General features: G+C 54.1%; 1 protein-coding gene across 4 annotated transcripts in view; it reads left to right on the forward strand.

The window, feature by feature from the left end:
- LOC309640052 (acetoacetyl-CoA synthetase) overlaps positions 1-24,003 on the forward strand; it is a 108,175-nt gene that overhangs the window by 54,297 nt on the left and 29,875 nt on the right. For 3 of the 4 annotated variants that reach the window (XM_082418229.1, XM_082418228.1, XM_082418227.1), the window contains exons 3-10: positions 1,759-1,832; positions 2,152-2,407; positions 6,907-7,010; positions 8,894-9,014; positions 9,978-10,091; positions 14,589-14,686; positions 22,828-22,942; positions 23,131-23,212. In XM_082418229.1, coding sequence (XP_082274355.1) covers positions 1,759-1,832; positions 2,152-2,407; positions 6,907-7,010; positions 8,894-9,014; positions 9,978-10,091; positions 14,589-14,686; positions 22,828-22,942; positions 23,131-23,212 — 964 coding nt within the window. Of the gene's footprint in view, positions 1-1,758; positions 1,943-2,151; positions 2,408-6,906; positions 7,011-8,893; positions 9,015-9,977; positions 10,092-14,588; positions 14,687-22,827; positions 22,943-23,130; positions 23,213-24,003 lie in introns of those variants that run through there. The other variant, XM_082418230.1, reaches the window with a different exon arrangement.

Here is a 24,003-nt window from a genome sequence, read left to right on the forward strand (position 1 = left end):
GCCCTCGCACAGAAACGAAGACCCAACACACCCAAAAATCAATCAATCAATCAATAAATCTATAAAAAAAAAAAAAAAAAAAAAAAAAAGAATGAACCAAGCGGCTGTCAGGTGTATAAGTCCAGCCCTCCTCCTGTTCCAAGAGAAATTGTCGGCCCGCTGGTGAAACTCTGGAATTCCATGCCCCATGAGGGCTGGGTCTATGCTTTACACCGTGGAACTCCTCACACCCCCTGCCCCCCGTCCTTGCTAGCCCACAGAATTTACTCACTGGGCATTTCTGAATGAATGAATGTTTCTTGAGTTCCTACTATGGATCGGGCTCTGGGGACCTTGTGGTGACCAGTTAGACAGGGTTTTTGCTCCCGCGGAATGTGCATTCCAGTGTTAAAGGGATGAACATATATACATGAATCCCTCGCAGATGAGTCTTCTTCTGGGTTGAGATGGACTCATGCTTTCACAAAGGAGATGACTTGCAGACGGAGCTAGAATTGGTCCAGAACTTGGAGGTCAGAGGAGGGGGATATTCTGGAAGCACCCTGTCTTAAGTTAGAATCTATGTTTCTTTGTCGTGACTGGGAGATGGACACTATTTAAGATTAAGTGGTGGAGGTAGGGGGTTGCTTCCTACAACTCCAACACTGCAAAAAACTGTACTTGGGGGAAGCTGATTGGGTTGCTGTTAGAATAAAGAACGACGAGGAATATGGGAAGGTCCCTAGCACAGTGCCAGCGTGCAGTAAGATTACAGTAAATAAAACTTCAAAATATATCCCATCCCATTTTTCTCTCCATCTCCACAGCCACCATCATCTCTTGCAACATCATCGTAACCAGCCCCCCTGCTTATGTCCTTACTTCCTGAAGGCTATCCTCAACACAGCAGCCAGAGGGATTCCTACAACAGCTATAGTCAGAGCATGTCCTTCTGTTCACCACCTTCCAATGGTCTCATGTCACCCAGGGTAAAGCCAAAGTCCTCAACGGTCTCCAGGATCCACCTGAGCTTCCACCTCCTCCTTTATTGACCTTGTTTTCTACTCTAGGTCTCTCTAGTGAAAGACATTGGCCTCCCTGCTAGTTCACTGACCACGTCCAACACTCTCCTGCCTCAGGACCCTAGCACCTGCTGTTCCCTCTGCCTGGAAACTTTTCTCCCAGATACTAAATAGCTCACTCCTTCTTCAAGTTATTGATAGAAGTACCCTTTTTAATGGGACCTTCCCTGACCTTTTTTTTTTTTTAACATATTTATTGGAGTATAATTGCTTTACAATGGTGTGCTAATTTCTGCTTTATAACAAAGTGAATCAGTTATACATATACATATGTTCCCATATCTCTTCCCTCTTGCGTCTCCCTCCCTCCCACCCTCCTTATCCCACCCCTCTAGGTGGTCACAAACCACCGAGCTGATCTCCCTGTGCTATGCGGCTGCTTCCCACTAGCTATCTATTTTACGTTTGGTAGTGTATATATGTCCATGCCACTCTCTCACTTCCTGACAATCTTTTTTAAATAGAAACACTCCTCCCATGTTTTCTACCCTCCCCTGATTTTTCATAACACTTATTACCTTTTATTATATGAGTGATAATCTACATATTACTCTATTATGTATATTATGATACTCATTGGTATACTGTTTTCTATTGTATATATTATACTATGTATGACATATATAACGTATAATATTTGTTGATTGACTCCGCTTCTCCCCACACCTGTCCCTCACCCCTTATCTCTTGTTGACAGAGGGCAGGAATTTTGCTTCGCTCTGTGCTGTATCTGCAAAGCCCGCACAGTGTCCGGTACCCAGCAGGCGCTCGGTAAATAAGGGCAGGAAGAATAAATCAATCGGGAATGAATGAACATATGAACGACCCGGCGGCCTCTGGCTCTTGCCCTCCGGCGCTGCTTTAACCCCTTCGCTCTCCAGGTGAGGTCGGGGAGCCCGGGCCCAACGCGCCTGCGCAGCCCCACCCGGCCGGCGGGCTCAGGCTCTAGTCCCGGCGGCGGCAGCACTCCTTTGCGAGGCGCGGCGCCCGCGGAGGGTTACACTCGGGGCGGGGCAGGGCCTCCGGTAGGCGGGGCCTTCGGGGGCGGGGCTTGCTGAGAGTACAGTTAGGGCTGCATCTCCTCTTGCAGTTGCTCCACGTCGGCCGCTCCGCTCGGCCTCGTGTCCCGCGCCCCGGCCTCCGCCGCCGCCCGCGGCCCGGTCCCCATCCCCGCGCAGCCCCGGCCTTCCCGCCGGTCGTCCCCGTCGCAGCCATGTCCAAGGAGCCGCGGGCTGCGCGGGAGGAGATCCTGGAGTGCCAGGTGATGTGGGAGCCTGACAGCAAGAAGAACACGCAGATGGACCGCTTCCGGGCGGTCGTGGGCGCCGCCTACGGCCTGGCGCTGGGTGAGTGCGGGGCGCGCGTCCTGGGGGCTCCCCGGCCACCTCCCGGGGGCCAGGAGCTTCCAAAAATCGGGCTCCCCCCTTGGGGGTCCGAGGGACCACCCGACAGAGGGACCCTCCTCCTGGGGTCCCGGGCGCCGCCTTTTTCTGGGCGTTGGTGTCAGGGTCCCTTCTAGTTGTTGGAACGGCCTCCTGATTTCCAGTTTCCCTCCTCTGGGGGTTGGACGAGCCACTGGACGGGGGGGCCCCTCCCCAGGGGTGGGACATCTTCTGACTGTGCGGTTTTGCCCCCTTGTCTGTGCGGGTTGTCACCTCCTCTGCCTTCAGGGAGCCGGTCTCCTCTTCACTGCGGCACCCATCTCCCGGAGAGGGTTCCCCGTCTGGTCCTGGAGCCCCTGTGGACTGAGGGGTCCCTTGCTAGGCGTTCCTACCTGTGAGGTGTACTCCCTGGGGTCTTGCCCTCCAGCCTTGGGGGCTTCCTCCCCGACCCAGGGCCTTTCTGACTCTTAGCTCTTCCCTTCTGTTGGTGGGGAGTCACTTGTCGGCCAATAGTACCTCGTGCTGCCCCCTCATCCCGCCCCAGGCTGACCCTGCTAGAGGCCAGCATGGATTCTGGGCACTGGGGAGAAGGATGGTCAGGTAGGAGCCTGCCTCTGGGACTGGGGCCGAACTCCGTCCCCTCACGTGTTTACACTCCCAGCCCCAAACCGAACCTAGTCAAGGGCCCCCCTTCCAGCTGCCGCCCTGGCCTCAGGAGCCACCTGGCTGGGTGTGGACCTGGGCGAGGAGGCCCTTTTCCGGATGAGACGCTCTCCCCCGCATCTACCTGGCTGGTCCACCTACCTTCTGCACTCTCCCCGCCTCAGGGGTTTTCAACTCATTATGGCCCTTTCCCTCCTCTGCTGGCCCCCTCCGCTGGCCGCAGGGACTCCTGTGTTTCTGTTGGTGGCATCACAGTTCTCAGGGAGCCTCACAGAAATGGAGACGTGGGTCGTCTGACTTCTTACATCGTCCCCTTTCCAGCCCAGTGTCAGCCTCTCCCCTGGGGCCCTCGTTTCCTCTTCTCTGAACTGGTAGGTTTTCCTGCTTCCTGCTTCTCCTCCCTCTGCGCTTCAGTACCGCCTGCGTGCGGGCTTTGCCAGAGCAGTCTTGATGCACACGTCTGACTTTGTCACGCCTGGGCTCCAGGGCTTACAGTGACTCCTTGTTGACTGTGGATTTGCAAACCCTGCCGCCTGGCAGCTTCCAAGTCCTCCACAGCACGGGGGTGTCATGGCTTCCACAGAGCCCCGTCCCTTGGCTGGCCCAGCTGCATCCCTCTCCCGCCCTCCTGCTCCCTGGGCAGCGAGCCCCCTGTAGACAGGTGTGGCTTATTACTCGCCGGGCCTTCTTTCAGGTAGTAGTTGGTAATGTGCGTTGGATTGGGGGATAGACTTTTTTTTTTTTTTTTTGTCGCACTGCGCGGCTTGTGGCATCTTAGTTCCCCGACCAGGGATTGAACCCAGGCACTCGGCAGTGAAAGCGCGGAGTCCTAACCACTGGACTGCCAGGGAATTCCCTGGGGGACCGACTTGCTTCCTAGGAAGAGCCAGGAGTGGAACTGCATTCTTCTTCTGTGTTACCGTGCCTTGGTTCCGGCTCTCTTTCCTCTGCCAGCTGTTCCCCCTGCTGCTTTACAGGATGATTTCACAGAAGGGCAGTCCTGTGAGGTGCGTGAGACCGCGCTGTAATCTGACTGCCGGGATTTTGAAGTGGCTCCACCACTTCCTAGCTGTGTGATCAGAAGGAAGTCACCCGATCTCCCGAGCCTTGGTTTCCTCACCTGTAAAATGGGCGTAATGAGAGGACCCGTATCACTGGGTGACAGATGATTGGGCCGAGCGCCCGCCCGCACCTGGCCTGGGGGGTTTGCTCAGTAGACACTGGCAGAGACACCAGTTGCTCCCAGTCTGCCTGCCCAGCTCCTCTCTGCCCTTCACGGCTGGGACTGGTGGCCTGCGGGCCATGTCCGGCCTGCAGACTTAGTTCGGGCGGCTCACACACTGAAAGACCGCATAGGAAAAGTAAGATTTGCAACTTCTTTTGAAAACCCAAAGGTCCGTGATGCTGGGTCTGTGTCCTCACATGACGGCATCAGCTGAGCTGCGTGGGGCTCCTCTCTTGGTCTGGGGGTGGCTTAGACCTTGGTTTTTTTCTTTTCCTCCTCTCCCATGCCTGATGGTTAACCCACCGTGCTTCTCCTTTCCGTGGGCCTGGCCTTGGACGTTTTGGTCTTTGCTTTAAGAGCCAACTCAAATGCTGCATTCTCTCTGATTATTCTCTCTGACCGTTTTCTCCTTTCCTCTGCTCTCCAAGTGCATGTAATTTGGACTTTCAGCCTGTCTTGCCTGTTCATTTATTTGTGAGCATTTTTTTTTTTTTTTTGGCTGAGCAGCATGCGGGATCTTAGTTCCCCGACCGGGGATCGAGCCTGTGCCCCCTGCAGTGGAAGCGCAGAGTCTTAACCACTGGACCGCCAGGGAAGTCCTCAAGTGTCTTTATACCACAAACTGCAGCTCGCCTCTGCGTGCCAGCGTCTGGGGCAGAGCTGGCCGACAAATAGAAGGCTTGATCTCTGTTCTCGAGCAGCTCAGGTGTACTTGCGGGGAGAAGGCTCGTGCAGAGGTAGCAGCGCTGAGCCGCGGGCGTAGGGGTGGGTGCTGTCCGCCTGCTGAGCGCTGGGTCTGTCAGGATGCTGTTGAAGGGCACTGGCAGGATCTTGAGCTGAGACTTGAAGGTGTAGGCTGGTCAGGATTCATTCTCACAGCTGGAGAGGAGGAAGCAGGTGAAGTGGCAAGCGAGGCTTACAAACTCGGGTGCCTGCAGGGACCCGGCAGGTGACAGGGGTATTAATAACAGCTAATAGTTAGTGAGCACTTCCTGCACGCCAGGCCCCATTCGGGAACTTGACGTGGATTAACTAACTTAATCCTCAGTAACCTGGCCAAGGAGCTGCGGCTTTGATCTCATTTCCCAGCTGAGAAAGTGGAAGCTCAAAGTCTTGGGTGAGATCTTGCAGCTGTGAGCGGTGGAGCTGGGCTCAGTGCTCGTCACTGCTGTGTTAGGTTGCCTCTCGCATGTGTGTGAAGGGCCAGGTGGGGCAGCTGTTACCTGCTTGAGCTGATTGTCACCGTGTGGAGTGACAGGGCATTAGCTACCTCTTGCTGCATTGCAGATCACCCCAAGACTTGGTGACATGAAACAACGGTAAATGTTTAGTATTTCTGAGTTTCCGCGGGCCAGGCTTCCGGGAGTGGCTTAGCTGGTGGTTCTGGCTCTGGGTCTCCCGTGGCTGCATCCACCCGTGGGCTGGGGCTGGAGGCCCGCTTCCCAGGGGCCAGCTCCCGTGGCAGTGAGTCAGTGCTGGTCGTGGGCGGGAGGCCTCCGTTTCACACCGCCTAGGACTGCTTGAGTGTCCTCACAACATGGCCACCGGCTTCCTGCAGAGCAAGTGATCAAGGCGGAAGCTGCGGTGTCCTTAGGACCTTATGACCCGGCCTCACAAGGTGCACTTGGTCATTTCCTTAACAGTCCGGCTCAGCCGGGGGAGGGGACGACACAGGGACGTAAATACCAGGAGGCGACACTCGTTGGCCAGCTTCCGTGGCCAGATGTCCTGTCTTCTCAGGAGAAGCCAGAAATCCTGCACTTCATTTGGAAACCGAATTTAACATCATTCCGTTCAGTTCCTGAGCATCGCGCAGACTGAACTAAACGTGCCTGTGGTCCGTCCCCCGGGCTTCCAGATCACAGCCTCTGAGCTGGGGGGGGATGGCGGGGGACACGTGTGGGCAGAAGCCCCAGGAGCCCCTGCTCGGCTGGAGAATCGTGTTGATCCCTTGGCTGAGTCATGGACGGTGGGAGAGTGTCCGCTCAAAGCCCACCCGCTTCTCCGCCGTCCGCTGGGGTCCTCGCGATGCTGAGATGCCGCTGTGACTGCTCGCTCCCCGGGTCGGCAGGCTGGTTACATCCTCCGCCCTCCCGGATGCGGTGGTGGTGCCCTGTGTGATGATGGGCTTTCCAGGTCTTCAGGGGAGGCCCTGCTCCATCTCTTGTGTCAGCCCAGAGGAGTTTTTGGTGCTGGAGCTCTTGGCAATTTGTGAGGACCAAGGTGACTTAAAAAGCACTTACATAGATTGCCTGAGGCCTCGCAGCTAATAAATGGCCAAGCCAGGATTTGAACCCAGGCCTTCTGGGTCCAGAGTCCATGGTTTTAGGCATGCTGGTTAAGATATAAAATCACCGCCTCGTGACTTTTGTTCATTTGGGGACTAGCGGTGGTGGGTTTGCTTTAATAGAAACTAAGATGCCCTGCACTCCCAAGACCCTCTCTCATCAGGTGCCTTTGAACCCCTCAGACACACATAACTCCTCAGGTGTATCCATCTTATCACTGAACCAAGACTTTCCTCCTAAGATTTGTCGGAGTTATGTGCCTTTTTTTTCTTTCTTTTTTGTTTCAGAAAATTACGATGACTTATATCATTGGTCAGTTGAGTCATATTCGGACTTCTGGGCAGAGTTCTGGAAATTCAGTGGAATTGTCTTCTCACGCACGTATGATGAGGTAAGTAGAGATTTTGCTTACTCATTATCTTTTCGTGGTTCTGATCCAAAATGAAGTGTTAATTTTGAGGAAGACTAAATCATGTCTTCTTTTAAATCCCCACATCAGCGGGAAAAAGTCATTGCCCTAGAGAGTTGGCAGGAAATTGTGTTGGGGTCACGGACCTCATGGGGACTCTGCAGGCTCCGGACCCCCTGACGCGTGTGGACCCAGCCCTTGTCCTGGGAATCTGAGTGATCCGAAGAGTAGGGCATCGCTGTATTTTTATTTTATTGAAATTTTTTAGAATTGCGGTAAAATACACATAACACAAAATTTACCATTTTATCCATTTTAAAATGTACAGTTCAGTGATGTTCCATACATTCACGTTTTAAAAATTTATTTGTTTTATTTATTTATTTTTGGCTGCACTGTGCGGCATGCGGGATCTTAGTTCCCCGACCAGGGATGGAACCTGGGCCCCCTGCCGTGGAAGTGTGGAGTCCTAACCACTGAACCACCAGGGAAGTCCCCATACTGTAATTGTTTTTTCTTTTTTAAATTTATTTATTTATTTATTTTTGGCTGTGCTGGGTCTTCATTGCTGCGCGCGGGCTTTCTCTAGTTGCGGTGAGCGGGGGCTACTCTTTGTTATGGTGCGTGGGCTTCTCATTGTGGTGGCTTCTCTTGTTGCAGAGTACGGGCTCTAGGCACGCGGGCTTCAGTAGTTGTGGCACGCGGGCTCAGTAGTTGTGGCTCACGGGCTCTAGAGCTCAGGCTCAGTAGTTGTGGCGTAAGAGCTTAGTTGCTCCACGGCATGTGGGATCTTCCCAGACCAGGGCTCGAACCCGTGTCCCCTACATTGGCAGGCGAATTCTCAACCACTGCGCCACCAGGGAAGCCCCCTGTAATTGTTTTTTAAACTATCAGTAGTTTTGTTATTTACCTGGATTTTAGAGATTTTTATTTATTCCCTCAATAAATATCCAGGGAATAAGAAGTCTGTTGTGTGTTTGGTTTGATTATGGGGTGAGCCATTCTGAAAGGTTCACCTGGAGAAGAAACCAAGGTTCCAGCCCTGAGGGAGGAGGCACGGATCCAGATTCCTAAAAACTGTGGCGGGGTGTCCGGTGGGCTGTGCCCTTTGATCTCCTGATTTCCACGCTCTGGTCAGCCCTGGAACATGCGGCAGCTGCCGTGTCTGTCTCTCTGTCCTTTTCTCATCAGCATCGCTCATAAAGTAGGTGCTTAATAATTAACAGACTAAATTAGTGGGGCGGTGTTTTCCCTTGGCATTAATTTTCTTTTAACTTTAGTGAGGAATAATTGATACATATAATTTGTTTTTTTTTTTTTGGTTGCGCTGGGTCTTAGTAACGGCAGGCGCGCTCCTTAGTTGCGGCATGCGAACTCTTAGTTGTGGCATGCGTGTGGGATCTAGTTCTCCGACCAGGGATTGAACCCGGGCCCGCTGCGTAGGGAGCACGGAGTCTTAACCACTGGACCCCCAGGGAAGTCCTGATACATATAATTGTATCTATTTCAAGTGTACACGTGAATGATTTGATATACATGTGCCTTGTGGAAGGAGTACCAAGATAACTGACACATCCGTCACCTCACACAGTTACCTTTTTCTTTTTCTTTCTCTTTTTCTTTTTTTTTTTTTGTGGTGAGAATGCTTAAGATCTACTCTTAGCAACTGTCAGGTACACAATATCGCATTCATTTCTGTTTTCAGTTTCAAGCCTTTGGGCCAGGTCAGCGTTCAGTCTATACAGCGATCTAGTGATGCCTTGGGCCGGCGAGTTAGCTGGCCTCCTGTGACGGAGAATCGCTTCTGTGTATCTGGTGTTGCTCTCACACACGTGCGTGTCTCGGTTTGCTGTCGTCCTCTGTAGGTCGTGGACACGTCCAAAGGGATTGCGGACGTCCCTGAGTGGTTCAAAGGCAGTCGCCTCAACTATGCGGAAAACCTCCTGCAACACGGGGAAAATGACGGAGTGGCCCTTTACGTGGCACGTGAGTCCCGACAGCTACTCAGATTTTCCTCTCGTGGTGTGACGGGGCCACGTGTGCAGAGAGGCTCCGAAGCACTCAGAACCTGCAGCGTATGATTTCCAAACAATAGCTCGGCACCTTTTTTTTTTTTTTTTTTATGGTGAAAAACACAAAATACTAACTTTACCATCTTAACCATTTTTAAATGTACAATTCAGTGGTGTTAAGTATATTCACATTGTTGTGCAGTAGATCCCTGGAACCTTTTCACTGAAACAACTTTCCAAAGTGTTTAGTGGAGCTTTTCCACTAAACACTGATTTCCCCTCCTCCTCCCCCAGCCCTTGGAAAATTATGTTAAAAAAATCACAACCAGGGCTTCCCTGGTGGCGCAGTGGTTGAGAATCTGCCTGCCAATGCAGGGCATACGGGTTTGAGCCCTGGTCCGGGAGGATCCCACATGCCGCGGAGCAACTGGGCCCGTGAGCCACAACTACTGAGCCTGCGCATCTGGAGCCTGTGCTCCACAACAAGAGAGGCCGTGACAGTGAGAGGCCCGTGCACCGCGATGAAGAGTGGCCCCCACACCGCGATGAAGAGTGGCCCCCGCTTGCCGCAACTAGAGAAAGCCCTCGCACAGAAACGAAGACCCAACACAGCCAAAAATAAATTAATTAAAAAAAAAAAATCACAACCGAATCAAAGGATTCTTCACTTAATAAAAACATTCCCAATAGTAAAAAAAGAATCTTTAAATGGCAAATTCTGGGCGTGCGTCTCAAGGGCGCCCTCTCCCAAGCCCTTATTTTCCGGAACGTCGGGTAAACCTGCATCTGGTTTGCGGCCCCTGCACCTGTGTAGCGTCTCCCGGGCGCGTATCTCTAACCTGTGTTTGAACAGGTGTGAGTTTTCATCCGTGTCTGTGACTCAGAACCTCTCTTTTTAGGATGGTCCGAGGATGACCTGTGCTTTTTCTCTTCCCAGGGGAAGGCAGGGAGGAGATCGAGAAGGTGAGTTTTGAAGAGCTGCGGCGACAGGTGGCTTTGTACGCCGCGGCGATGAGGAAGATGGGCGTGAGGAGAGGAGACCGGGTCATCGGTGGGTACTTCTGGCGCCTGTCACAGTGGGGGCAGGGGGGTGGCTTGGAAGGAAGGAGGTGGCCTCGGGTCAGATTGCACGCACACGGCTTCGCGTGTGTACACGTGTGGCACAAACCAGACGCAGAGGGACGATCGCTGCAAGGGCGGCCCAGCCACAGTGAGCTGGGCTGTGAGGGTCCCCGGCTCCCGGCCTCCACGTGGGCATGTCCTCCTGAGCCAGTGCTCACAGACGTCTACTATTATTATTAATAATAATTTTTTAATGCATTAGTTTTTTTTTTTTTTAATGAAATGTGGACCTTAAACTAAACACAAACCAGAAAGTTCATCAGGTCCTTGATGACAGAGCCAGGACCCCTTCCAAGGTCGGGAAAAGCTGCTGCAGTTTCTGGGCCTGCCCACCTCCAACTCGATGCTTTCCTGAGGCATTCCTGAGGGCTGGTTTCCATTCTGTGATTTTCGCCGTCTGTGCTGACACAATTGTAGACTGATTCCTAATCCCCAAAACCCAGCAGAGGGAGTTTTATCGGTGGAGAGACTCACTAGACTGATGTCCTCTGACCCACAGACGCCAGGGCAGGTGCCGCCAGCCTGCTTGTTTCCCAGATGAAAAACCGAGGCCCAGAAGAGAAAAGTAAACTAAGCATTTTTTTTTTTTAATTTGGAAAGGATTTTATTAAAAAAACAGGTGTTGATTTAAACACTATAGACAATTTCAGTTCATAAGGTCGTTAACTGAAAGTATGTGGATATACTCAGCCTCTGGAGATAATAAATAGAGAGTTACTTTTTTTCGGCCGAGCCACTCGTTGGATCTTAGTTCCCTGACCAGGGATTGAGCTTGGGTCCTCAGCAGTGAAAGCGCAGAGTCCTAACCACTCGACTGCCAGGGAAGTCCCTGAGAGTTAGTGAGGCGTGATATCTGACAGCCAGGACGCTTCATCACACATCTGTTGAACGATGGATTGTAATTATTTGGTGCCGCGATATGGCAGCGTGCGCCTGGGCCCGCGTTTCCTGGTGCCGGGCTGGTGGCCCTAGGCCACACTGTTCCTTGGGATCCCCGCCTGGGCCTCCTCGCTCAGCGCGGCTTCTCCCACTTAGTTCTTCCTGGTGAGAATTTGTTTAGCAGCATCCGCTCCCTGGAGCCAGGAGACCTTCCCTCGGTGCCTGGCGCTGCCTTTGGGCCTGTGGGTTTGGATGAGGACTTTCTCCTCCCTGGACCTTGAGTTTCTGCATCTTTAAACAGGGCAGCAGAGAGGCTGAGAGGCTTGTTATGCAGAGTCTCTCGTGGGCAGAGAAGTTAGGTGGGCTTTCTTGCCCCTGCCCATCCATACGCACCCCGGGAGGGGCTGGTGACAATGACAGATGTGTCCAGGGGCAGTTCCCAGTCTGGGTCTGGCTGGGGTTCTGTGTGCTTTTTGCTGCAGTGCTGGGGTCAGAGTTTAAATTGCTCCTTCCGGGATCAGGCATCAGATCTTATTCTTAAACCAAAGAAGAGGGCTTCTCTGTCCTCTGGCCACACGACTTCACTCGTGGCACCAACCCCAGTGGCATCGCTGGTGTCCGTCCCCTGCTTGGAGGCTCGCTGACCCCCGCTGCCTCCAGGGTGGGAACGAGAACCTGGAGCCGGGTCGGTGGCCCCGCGCGCTCGCTTCCTTCCTGCCTCCGCGCTCCCCTCCTGGCCCCTGTCCTCCTAAGAGTCTCCGGCAGAGCCTTCGTTGGGAAGCCGGCCACCGCCCCACCTGCCCCCAGCTCTGTCCCCAGATGGCCTCACTCAGGGAAGCCCCCTGGTTGCTCCTGAGCCAGGCCCTCCTGTTGGACCCTCCGTCGGCATCTTGTTTTCATTATTCAAAGGATGCGTCATTGGTAGTCATCTGTTTGGTTTTGTGATTATTTGAGCATCAGTCTCCTTTGTTTGGCTCTAAAACCCACGAGGCCTGGGGGTCTGGCTGCTGGGCTGCCCTCCCCACCTCCGGGGGCCATGGGACCAGGGCTGCAGGCTGGGACGTCAGCAGGAGAAGCCACCGGGCTTGTTGGCGTGACCGTGCCTCTCCCGGGGGACTCACTGCAAGTGGGCACTCGGCGTGTGTTTGCAAAGAGGACAGCCTTACCCTGTGTAAACCATGTGAAGGGGCCAGACCCTGAGTCTCCTTCTCAGATGATGGAGCGACCGCTCGCTGTGTTACTTGACAGGAGAGGAATGAATAGTAAAGGATGTGTAAGGGATGTGCCGCATTATCGCCTGTCTCAGCCCTGGATGGAATGTTCTCCTACAGATCCAAGGGTTTACCCTGGTTCATTGAGGTCTCTGCTCAGAAGCCGTCCGTGCTGTCCTGGGGAAAAATCCATCACCACTCTCTCTGCACCCCGCTTTATTTTCCTTTGTCGCCTTACTGCCTCCTTGAAGTCACAGGATTATTTGTGTGTGTGTGTGTGTGCACACGTCTGTCTGTCCTCCAGTACCGGAGGATGGGGCTTTGTCTTCTCTTCACTGCTGCATCTCAGTCCGCGGGTACCTGGCGCATAGTAGGTGTATAATGAGTGTTTATTGGATGAATGCATGAGAGTGCTGGGTCAGAGCAGGCATTTTTGCGGTTGAAACCTCAGTATCTTGGGTTCTTCTTGGTCCAGTTTAATTTGTCTAGAAAAGGAATTCAAAAGGTTCTTCTACCATCCAGTAATTTTTCTTCCCTCCAATTTTCATTTTAAAAAATCTCCCTTTGAAGCAAATGTTTCTTGAGAAGGAGAAATGGAGAACAGGATATACTGGGGCTCCCGCTTGGCTGTGCTTACTTGGGGGACGCCTGCTCCGTTGCCCTTGACTCCTCAGAATCAGGCTGGTGCTTGGTGACACCCCCTTCTTGAGTGTCACATCTTGGATTCTAATTTGACCTGATCACAGTTACTAGGACAGGGGACTGTGTTTCCTAGAAGAGAGCGCTAGGGAAGAGTGCAGAGGGGGATTGAATGGGGAGATGCTTGGAGGCCTTCAAAGATGCAGTTACAGCTGCTCACGGCGCTGTTCCTCATCTGTGAAGCGGGCATCTCCTGGCTGCGTGTCAGGCCCCACAGCCAGCAGGTCACCCAGCCTCCCTGGGTGGTGAGTCCCGCCCTGCCTGGGGCGATGGCACCGTGGAGGCACCTCAGTACGCTCACAGCCAAGTCTTTTCTCGGCAGCCGACGTCCGTCAGCGGGCCTGCTGCGTGCCAGGGCTGGGCGGAGCCCGGGGGCCGTGTGAGCAAGGCACGACCCCTGCCCCATGGGACACCCAGCAGGGGAGATGCAGTGAACCCAAAGAAACGAAGTACCCACCGCTGTGGTCAAGTAGGCATTTCAGCGCCATGGGAGGAGGGGCAGTGGGAGAGCTGTCCCGGGCACCACGGGGTGCTGGAGCCCAGAGGGCTTTTGTGTCACCCAGGGAGCTGTGCTCAGGGGAGGCCCTGGACCTTCTTCTCCCTGGTGCCTCGTGCACAGATCCTTTCCTCTGGAGCATTTAGGACGATCTGTTTAATTGATCGTAGTCTTCTCGTCCATAAAGAGTCTCTGCCACTATTATCATAAAAGCCCAGAGGACTTCCCTGGAGGTCCAGTGGTTAGGACTCTGCGCTTCCACTGCAGGGGGCCCGGGTTCGATCCCTGGTCGGGGAACTAGGATCCCGCAGGCCGCGTGGTGTGGCCAAAAAAAAAGCTCAGCTTTCTACTAGATGGAGGGCTGAGTCCCTGGCAGGATTGTAGATGTCTTGACGGCTCTGCTCAGTCTTCGTTCCCCTGCAGCCTCTCCTTCCCTCCCTCCGTCCAAACATCCACCCACCAGCCGGCCAGTAGACCAATATCTGCGGACCTTGATCGGCAGGGCGTACCAAAAGGCATTTGGTAAAGCGGGGAGCAAGACAGGCAACGTCCCTGCCCTCACGAGAGAGCCAGATAGGAAGTTGCCAGTTATGATGATTATACTTAGGTGATTATTATGCTAGATCTGGTGAGGGAGAAATCCGGTGTGCTTTGTGGGCGACTGGCCAGGGGACCTTGAGTTCATGGGGTGGCCTTGGAGAAGGCTTCCCTGAGGGAGTTCCATTTGCCTTCAGAGCTGAAGGATGAGTAGGGAAGGCTGGTGTGGGTGGAAGTGTCCAGGCAACGCAGGCAGCTTGTGCAAAGGCCCTGAGGCAGGGGGAGCTTAGAACTGAAGGGAGGCTGTTGTGACTGAGCCCAGAGTGGGAGGCGGAGCGGAGCGAGAAGAGGCCGGCATCGTGCAGGGATCCCTGATCAGAATGCGTTGGAGGGGGTGATGACGGGAAGTGGTCAGGCTGGCGGCAGCGATTGGGTCATCCGAGCAGGAGATGTCAAGGCGGGTGGGTTGGGCCTGGCCCTGCTCTGTGAGCCGCTCACAGCCAGCCCCTCTCCCCACTCCCACCGTGACTCTGGGAGGTGCTTGTGGAAGTCCGCGGCATCCTCACACCCTGAACCAGGCTTTCTCCCTGTATCCCCTCCACAGGTTATTTACCCAACAGTGTGCACGCCGTGGAGGCCATGCTGGCGGCCACGAGCATTGGCGCCATCTGGAGTTCCACGTCCCCAGACTTCGGCGTGAACGTGAGTCAGGGTCCCCTCAAGCGCCCTGGGTGTGCGGCCCCCGCGGGGGAACATTCCGTGTGATTTCCCCATGACATCTTGGGTCGGGGTATGGGCAGCTGCGGGGCAGGACCGGCAAGGCTGGGAGGAAACGGTGGCACGATGGCCTCCCGTCTCCCCGGCTGGTGACTGGAGATCAGCAGGAGAGAAGGAGCCAGAAGTAGCTGAATCTCTCTTTAAGTCTAAAAGTAAACGATCCTTCCTTCCTTTCTAATGTTCCTCACGCCCAGCCGTGTGTATTGGCTGCGTTAGTGTGTTACACGCGACAGGTGGTGTTGTGAGTATCCAGCAGGAGATGCCCGGTCACGGCTCCTGTGACTTCATGACCACGTGAGGTTTTCTGATGTTTATCCTCTGCAGATTTGCTCATGGAATATTGGCTTACGGAAAATTTGCTCCATAATTGCCATTTCTGATCTCTTACTTTGGGGCTGAGCTTTGTGCTCTGTGCGGGAGGGTGGCGGGCCTCTTTATCCCCGTAGACCCCAAGGGCACCAGGGACCAGGGTGCGCCAGCTGCGGAGTGGCCCAGGTGGGGGCAGGAAGCACACACAGAGCCCCACCATAGGGAAGGAAGAAGCGGCAGAGTAGGACTTGCTGGGACCCCCACTTCCTGATCAGGGACCTTTCCTGGTTGCAGAACCTTGGGGATGAGAGACCCTCAGGAGCCACGAGGCCAGGCCCGTTAGAGGACATGCCGGGCATCCACGTCCCTGACCGTTCTTCCTCTGCTCTGGGCGTGGGCCCTGTGCTGGGCACCGGTCAGTGCAGCCCAGGGGCTAAGGGCTGGCCTGGCTTTGCTGGCCGTGCATCCCTGGGTGAGTTATTTATCCTCACGTGCAAAGCAGGGACATCAGGAAGAGAGAGTCCCATGATACGAGCGTAGACTGCGTGGGCCTGTGATTGACGCGGGAGGATTGATACACTTAGGACACAGGTGCGGGGACGGTGCTCTTCCAGCTCCGTGCTCTGCAGTCCATGTGCCTTGTCCACAGGCTGGGCATTTTGGGTGTGAGCTTGATACTCAACCTCTGCCTTGAGGCTTGCTCTTCTGGAAAAGGTTTTCAAGGTATTTCTTTGCTTTTTAAAAATATTTATTTATTTATTTGGCTGCACCGGGTCTTAGTTGTGGCACGCAAGATCTTCGTTGCGGCACGCAGGATCTTTTTAGTTGCGGCATGCATGCGGGATCTAGTTCCCTGACCAGGGATCGAACCTGGGCCGCCTGCATTGGGAACGCGAAGTCTTAACTGCTGGACCACCAGGGAGGTCTCTCAAGGTATTTCTCATCTCCCCCCACAGCGTGCAGAGGAGGGACAGACGTGCTTCTGCGACACAGAGGCCTGGAGCAGTGAGGCGATTGGCTGAGGCCGGCCCTGGCCCCGTGGGATGAGGACTGGCCCCTGCTGAGTTCGGGGAGGGGGTGGTCACCCCAGACCTCACTGCTGGTGGCCGTGGTTGTGCCTCCTGGGGCTTTGCTGGGCCTCTCCCAGATCGCCTCCACCCCGGACCACCCAGGGCAACCAGGACTGACCTGAGCCTGGAGCTCCAGGGGGCCTCTTGGTCCCCAAGGCCCTCTGTGAGGCCGTGTGAGCTGCTTGGGACCAGGCCGTCCTCGTGGAGGGTCCTGGAGGGTTGGGACCCCGTCCCTGGGCACTGTTGTCCTTGGATCCCTCAGCAGGAAGTGGTGAAGGAGCCTCGGGGCTGGAGAAGGCATGTGGCGGGGAGGTTACCAGCAGGCAGGCTCTTGCCTGGGTTTGAATCCGCCTCTGCCGCTTCCTGTCTCTGTGTCCTCGGGGACACACCGTAGGAGGGCTTGTGAGGACAGCACCATTGGCACCCATCTAGGGTTGGGACAGCGCTCGACCTACCCCCAAGCTCAGTGAATGTCAGCTGTTCCTAATGAGTAGCGAGTGGGCGTTCTCGAGTGAATTGGAACTTGTAAGCAGGTGTGATGTTGGAGAAGCATTGTGGAGCGTGGGGGCGTGGGCGTGGCCTTCTAGGGCCCGAGGGCTTCACAGCGAGCAGAGCTCCTGGGCTGGCCTCGGGTGGTGGGTCTGAGCCACCTGGTGCAGGGTGGGAGGCTCAGGGGACGGGCTGGGGCCCAGCCACCTCCTGCTTGCCTGTAGCAGCAGCTGGCCTTGACCCTGCGCCCATCCTCGTGGGTCTGTCTTGTGCAAAATGTCACCACCGCAGGCCGCTCTGGCTGACTCTGGCCCCAGGTCCTGCTGTGTAGAGGATGCAGCCAGCGGGTGGCCCTGGAGCGGCATCCCCGGCGTTCCTTCCCTGGTTTGAGGCCGGCTCGTGTTTTCCGGGGTGGCGGCTCTCGCTGGAAGCGCATGCGCACTAGACGGCAGCGTGGCTCCGCCCCGGCCACGACCTTCAGCACAGGTGCTTGCGGGAGATCTTTGTGGGCGTGATGGCCTGAGCCTCAGGAGAGCCCTCTATTCAGTCAGAAAGTGACAGGGCCAAACGCCGTTCTGCTAAGATGCTTCGCTCTGCCCTGAGTTCCGGGAAGCGGTCCTCATTTTGCTGGGACCCTAGTGTAGAGCCAGAGGCAGGTAGCCATGTGCACGATCCTTTGGAGTGATTGTTGAGCAGTGAATGACAGTTAATGTATCAGCCTGGTGCAGGGCCCTCGGCTGCTGGCACCACCTGCCAGCTCCCAAGGGTGAGCCCTCCTGGCCAGGAAGCCCTGGTCCGGGTCACGAGACACAGCGCTTGCTCACGTGGGCACCGGTACCTGTGTGCTAAGGACCTGGGACAAAGCAATGACTCCAGAGCCTCAGATGTCTTCTCTGTTCTTTTCCAGTAGCTAAAATCTGCAGGGAAGCATCTAGAGTTAATGACGAGGTGCGGCCTGGGGCGGGACAGAGGGGTCCCGGGGGCCCAGGACTGTCCTCTTCAGTGGTTTGCAAATCTCTGCTTTAAAAAGAGGCTCCTGGGACTTCCCTGGTGGTCCAGTGGTTGGGACTCTGAGCTTCCACTGCAGGGGGCAGGGATTCGATGCCAGGTCGGGGAACTGAGACCCTGCATGCCACACAGCCAAAAAGGAAAAAAAAAAAGGAGGCTCGTGTTCTTAATTTCCGACATCACCATTTTACAGTTTAGATGGTCTCCTGGTTTCAGTAAAGGGTACGTTTCTGAAATTTGCGGTGAAACACGAATGTTTTTCCTACTTTGAACTGTTTGCTGCAAATCACTGAAGAATTTTCTCCATAATAAAGGGAAAATTGCCACTCTCTTGCAAATCCTGATTTTAATTATTTGGTTCTTTTACAATGGGGTCACGTCATTACTGACTATGAAGTAAGTTCTAGCCCCGTGGCACATGCGTGTGGGATGGTTACCAGGCAGCTTACAGGTATGGGGGCGGGGTCTCCATACACGTGGATTCACCTGCCCACAAATGCGGTGGTGACCTCCCCTCGCCTTGCCAGGCTGGTGATGAAAGGACCCCGTCTGTTGGCAGGCCGTATGCCTGTCTGTGCAGGCTGCCCCAGGGAGGGGTGGGGACACCGCCTTTGCTCGAGGGTGCTGGGGACCATTCCTCACTTCTCTTGAAGCCCCTTGGCTCTGCGTCTGCCCTGCCCCGCTCCTCACCGCGTGCCCCTTCCTCCACCTCTCCCACGTCTCCACCCTGTCTGCTTGGATTTCCCGCCCGCATTGGGCTCGTGGGCATCTCCAGGTGCGGCGCTCCTTGTTCTTTGGGTCCCCAGCCTGCCAGCCTCACCAAGACCTCCAGGTCCTGTGTGCTTTGACGTTGGTTTTTTCTGTGTTTCACTGTTCACCTTTGAGTGGGGGGCTTTTTCACACACACCGGGGGAGTCCGACCTCTGATATCCACACATCTCAGAGGGCAGCCTGGAGCCCTCCCCCTCACAGAGCCCTTTCAGGTCGCTGCACGCGCGTGTGTCTGTGTACATGTGCACACGTGTGTGTTTGTGCACATAAATAGGACAGCTGTTCTTCTCGCACTGGGTGGCCGTCCACTTGATCCCGCATCGGCTGGGCTCTTGGTTTCAGGGCCTGATTGGTTGCTCAGCGTCGTATTTGGGGCAGCTGCACAATCAAAGGTGTGTTCATTTCATCGTGACGTGAAAGCAGTTCTCGACTGAGCAGCCCTCTCCTGGACCAGAGCAGGCCAGCAGTTGGTTTCTGACGCTCAGAGATCCTGACCGGCTCTTGACCCGCCAGGAACACTGCCACCGTGTTGTGGGGTCTCCAGAGTCTTTCCATGGTGCCAAGTTCTGACCTCTGGTTGTGAAACACTTGTCGTCTTTGCTGTCTGTTCTCTCTCCCTGTGAGGAAGGGCCACCTCTGTGATGTCTGAGCCCCAGGTCACTGCTGTCTGGTCCTCCTACCTCTGTGGGCTAGCCCACCAGGAGGGACGCTGGGTGTCATGGAGAAATCTCTGCCGCCTTCCAGGGCTCTCCAGTCTGGCCTCATCCAGCTCCTCCCTGGCTCCAGGCTTTCTAGAAATTCTTGCCGTTCCCTGGGCCAGCTCCCCCTGCCTGGGGCTCTTCTCTTGGTGCCCTCGGATCGGAACAGCCTCCCCCTCCCGCCTGGCTGCCGAGGCTGCTCCCCTTGATGCCCCTGGGCAGAGGTGCTCTCCGGGGTCTTCCTGGGATGCGCTGGCCGTGGTTCTCGCGTCCTCCTCCCGATTCGGTGTTCGGGGACCCCAGTCCTGGCTCTCTTCTGCCGCCCTTTGGTTCCCTGTCCCCAGGGCTAGTCTTTCCTGTGCGGAGTCAGCGCTGTGGTTAAGAGCGTCAGCCCCCGTGGCACAGCGAGCAGGCTGTAACTCCAGCTCTGCCACCGGCAGGTTGTGAAGCTTTGGGCAAATGACTTACCCTGGTCCTGTCTCACCAAGGATGTGGGGGCGATCGCAGCCCCGCCCGCTCCTGGGGACCTGACCTCAGATGTGTGAGTGCCCGTCACCAGCTGGAGAGGCGCATGTGAGCGCTCAGTGCATGTAGGGGTTTTTATTGGCAAAAATGTTCCTCCCAGCTAAAGCGCGGACTCTCTGTCCCTCTTAGAATCCTGGGGTCCAGGCATACTGTTTATTTTGCTGTGTGGAGTTTGTACATGGCCACCTTGCCGAACCCGGTTCTAATGGTTCTTCTGGCGGGTCTCACCGGCTTTCTTCGTAGCCCTTCCTATCGTCCGCTGCTTGGTTCCCTCCTGCCAGCTCCAGGCTCCTTGCTAGACGGGGGCGCCAGGAGAGCGTGGAAGTCTGCGCACGGAAGCTAGTGTCTGTTCTTTACCAGGACTCTTTTTTTTTTTTTGTGGCCGCACTGCGGCATACGGGATCTTAATTCCTGATTAGGGATCGAATCCGTGCCCCCTGCAGTGGAAGCACACGGAGTCCTTAATCACTGGACCTCCAGGGAATTCCCACCAGGACTCTTATCTTTACCATCAAGAGTGATGTGTTTGCCATAGATTTCTGCAAGACACCATTTGTCAGTGAGGAAGTTTCCAGTTTATTAAAGCTTTTTGGGAGGAAAGCATGTTGCATTTTCTTGAAAGCTTTTAAGATAATCAAAAGATTTTTCCCCTTTAATCTGTTAGTGTAGTAAATTACACTGGTCTAATCTTTTTCGGTTTGTGTGTTCTCTGTCTCTTTCTGTCTTCTGTAGTGGTTTATAGAAAAGGAATGTCCTAGTGTGTGAGGATTTGGTGGCACTTGCCTGCAGTTCTGTACCTCCCTGGTGTCTGTGTTAAGAGGTGACCTTTGGGGACTTCCCTGGTGGCGCAGTGGTTAGGAATCTGCCTGCCAGTGCAGGGAACATGGGTTCGAGCCCTGGTTCGGGAAGATCCCACATGCCGTGGAGCATCTAAGCCCGTGCACCACAACTACTGAGCCTGCGCTCTAGAGCCCGTGAGCCACAGCTACTGAGCCCACGTGCCACAACTACTGAAGCCCGAGCACCTAGAGCCCGTGCTCTGCAACAAGAGAAGCCACCACAATGAGAAGCCCGCCCGCCGCAACTAGAGAGCAATGCGCGCAGCAATGAAGACCCAGCGCAGCCAATAAAAAAAGAAAAAAAGGGGGGGGATAGACTTTTGACTGCTTTTTCTCCCGTGGTTATTGTCTCTTCAGGTGTTCTGCTGCTTCTTGAATCATTTTTGATAAAGTTATATCTTCTTGGGGAATCATCCACTTCATCTGGCTTTTATGAATTTATTAACAAAATTGAACATAGTGCTTTGTCATTTATTATTCCCTCTTTCTGTAGTAAAGTGTGGTTTCCGATTTTGTATGGTTGTATGCCTCAGTTTATCCATCTGGAATATGGGAATAATAATTCTATGTCAGAGCATTAAGTGAGTGAATATTAGTAAAGTGCCTAGGACAGTGCCTGATATGTAATAAGTACTATGTAAGTGTTAGCTAGAAATATCTGTCTTCTTGGTCAGATTTGTCAAGAGGCTTATTTTATTGATCTTTTTGGAAAAAAGATTTTGGTTTTATTGATCAAGTCCATCATTAATTTTTCCTTATGGCTTTAATTCCTTCCTTTCCCCCCTCCCTCCCTCCTTCCCTCCCTCCCTCCCTTCTTGCCTTCCTTCTTTTCATTTTCCTGGCTACCTAAACCATGGGTATAGTTCACTGAAAACAATTAGAAACTGGAAACAAAAACATTTATAATTGCTTTGCTACTCCCCCCCGCCCCCCCCCCCCCCCCACCATAGATTATAGGTTCCAAGGAGAAAGAACTCTGTTTGGTTGCCTGGCACAGTAGATGGAATAAACAAATGCTTCCTCCCCCTCTCCGCCCGCAGCTCTTCTCTGTTAATTCAGCTTCTGGTCTTGAAAGTCCGACGGCATTGAAAATAGAATCAGTCCTTGAATCTTTAGCCCCGAGAGTCTCAAATTTTATTGTGCGTTAGAATTGCCAGAAGCGCTTGTGAAAACACAGATTGCTGGGCCACCTCCAGACCTTCCAGCTCAGTAGGTCTGCGGCCCCGAGTGATGCTGTGGTCGCCAGGACCCCTCCGAGGGGCCCTGGCCTCCCCTTGTCTTAGGCGTGTGCTTTGCTGACTCCTGGGAGCTCTGAGAAGCGGTGCCTGGCCCACTCCAGGCCAGTTAATTAGCTACCTAATGAGTTTAATTAGTCGTCACGCCACAGATGGCTCTAACCTGCAGCCAGGGTGGAGACCCTGCCCATCCGGTCCTCACACGGAGGCTCTGGCATCACTGCTGGTGCCCTTGGAGCAGCCCAGGCATTGACCTTGAGTCACTGCATTGGACCGAGGGATTAGGAGTGCCATCTGGGCAATGCCTTCCAGGTGCTGTTCTTGTGGATGGAAATGGCTCCACCACGGTGTGCACTTGGCAGGCTGGGAGGGGAGCGGGAGGGGAGCCCATCCGAGAGGGCCTGTACCTGTCGCCCTCAGTGTCACACGCAGGTCGTATCAGTGCATCATGAGGTGGCGTGCGGCAGTTCACAGCAGTTCCAGAAACAAGTTCCGCATGTGCACGGGGGCTGCGCCTTCTCTCAGGGAGAGGGGTGTGCTTGGCGGGACGGTGATTCCATGTGTGGAGACAGACAGCTGGGCGTGGAGAGCCTGCTTTTTCTCATGGGGCTTGTTTACGAGTGTACACATTTGTGAGTTCATGCATTTGCTTGGCAAGAAGTATCATTCGGGGGATTCAGGTACCTCTTGGATTGAAGATGAAAGGAGGGCCTAAATATGGCACCACTTTGCATACAGAGCTGCCTTCTGGGAAGGTGAGTCTCCACTTAACATACGCCAGAGGCGCTGTGTTGGGAGGCTCTTGCTGTAGAAAGGGGGATCTCTGTGGTTGTGCAAATACTCACCCTGTGTTTTCCCATTTGATAGGCTCAGTGTATGTCTGTAAGTCCGTCCGGTGTTTCTTTGTACCGATGCTTTCTTTGAAGTGATGGTCCTGGCTCGGGTGCATGTCCCGTTTGCTTGGCTGTCTTTCTTGGCCCCTGGGTGACGGGGACGCAGGGACGTGGCTAGAGCGCTGGGCACGCTGCTTTTTCTTTCCCTGGAGATGCAGCCGTCCCGTTGGCTGCTGGAGGATTTTGCCTTTTTTGCATGAACAATGACGACTCTTTCCTTCCACTCTAGGGCGTTCTGGACCGGTTTTCTCAGATTCAGCCAAAGCTCATCTTCTCCGTGGAGGCCGTCGTGTACAATGGCAAAGAGCGCGACCACATAGACAAGCTGCAGCAGGTCGTTAAAGGTGCGTGGGGGGCGGGGGGCAGGGGGCGGGGGGCAGGGGTGAGAGCCCCCCGGGGGTCCCAGGAGCCCTGCAACAACGGAGCAGTCTCAGTCCTAGGTTGTGTTACGTTTCAGCAAAAAAGAAAAAGATTAGCGACTAGGGATGTTGTGTCCTGTAAGCTTATGTTTTCTCCTCCCCGCTGCTTTCAGGACTTGCAGACCTGAAAAAAGTGGTGGTGATTCCTTACGTTTCCTCCAGAGAGAAGATAGACATTTCCAAGATTCCAAATAGGTAAGCCAGCCACATGCTGGTCACTGGTTGCATGTGAAACCCACTCAGAATCCCACCGGGCTGCAGGTTCTCTGGATCTTTGCACCTGGAGTTGGAGTGTTTTAGAGGTGCAAGATGTCTTAGTTAAAAATCGTCCTTCTGTAGGTGGGGACCCGAGGACCTCAGGGGGAATCCCTTGGGGCCACGTGGTAACTTAGTGGCAGAACAGAGACTGTCCCAGGCATCCTAACTCTTCCTGTCTCGTGTCCCTTGGAAGTGGTGGGCTTGGATGGGGCCAGGCTGGCTCCCTGGATTGGCCACAGCAGTGCTGAACGGTGACTAATGTGTATCCACAGGTGCATGTGTGTGTGGATGTGCGTATGTGCACACACATATGTACACCTCTGTGTATGGGGTTCATATGTATGTATCTTTGTATGCATGTATATATACACACATGCATCCACACAAAGGTGTACACATACACAATATGTTTTTTTTTTTTTTCATTTTAAAACCTATTTTTTGTTGCCATTGCTGTTGGCATCTTCCTCTGCTTTTCTGACATTTATAAGCCAATAGACCACAGGCCTTGACATGGAATAGAATGGTGAGCGCCTTAATTCTGCACAGAAGTTAAGAAAATGGATTATGATTTGGTCCAAGTTGAGATTCTTCCCAAAGTTCTTGTTATACACCTTTCATCTCTCTTTAAGCCATCATAGAGGAGAGAGTTCTGAGATCAGGTGTGTTTACCTGTGCAGGTAAACCTGTCCATTTAGCCTTGCGTCTGGGCTGCAGGCAGGAGTCTC

The sequence above is a fragment of the Balaenoptera physalus genome, assembly GCF_965194825.1.
Source record: "Balaenoptera physalus genome assembly, chromosome: 12".
NCBI classification, from domain to species: domain Eukaryota; kingdom Metazoa; phylum Chordata; class Mammalia; order Artiodactyla; family Balaenopteridae; genus Balaenoptera; species Balaenoptera physalus.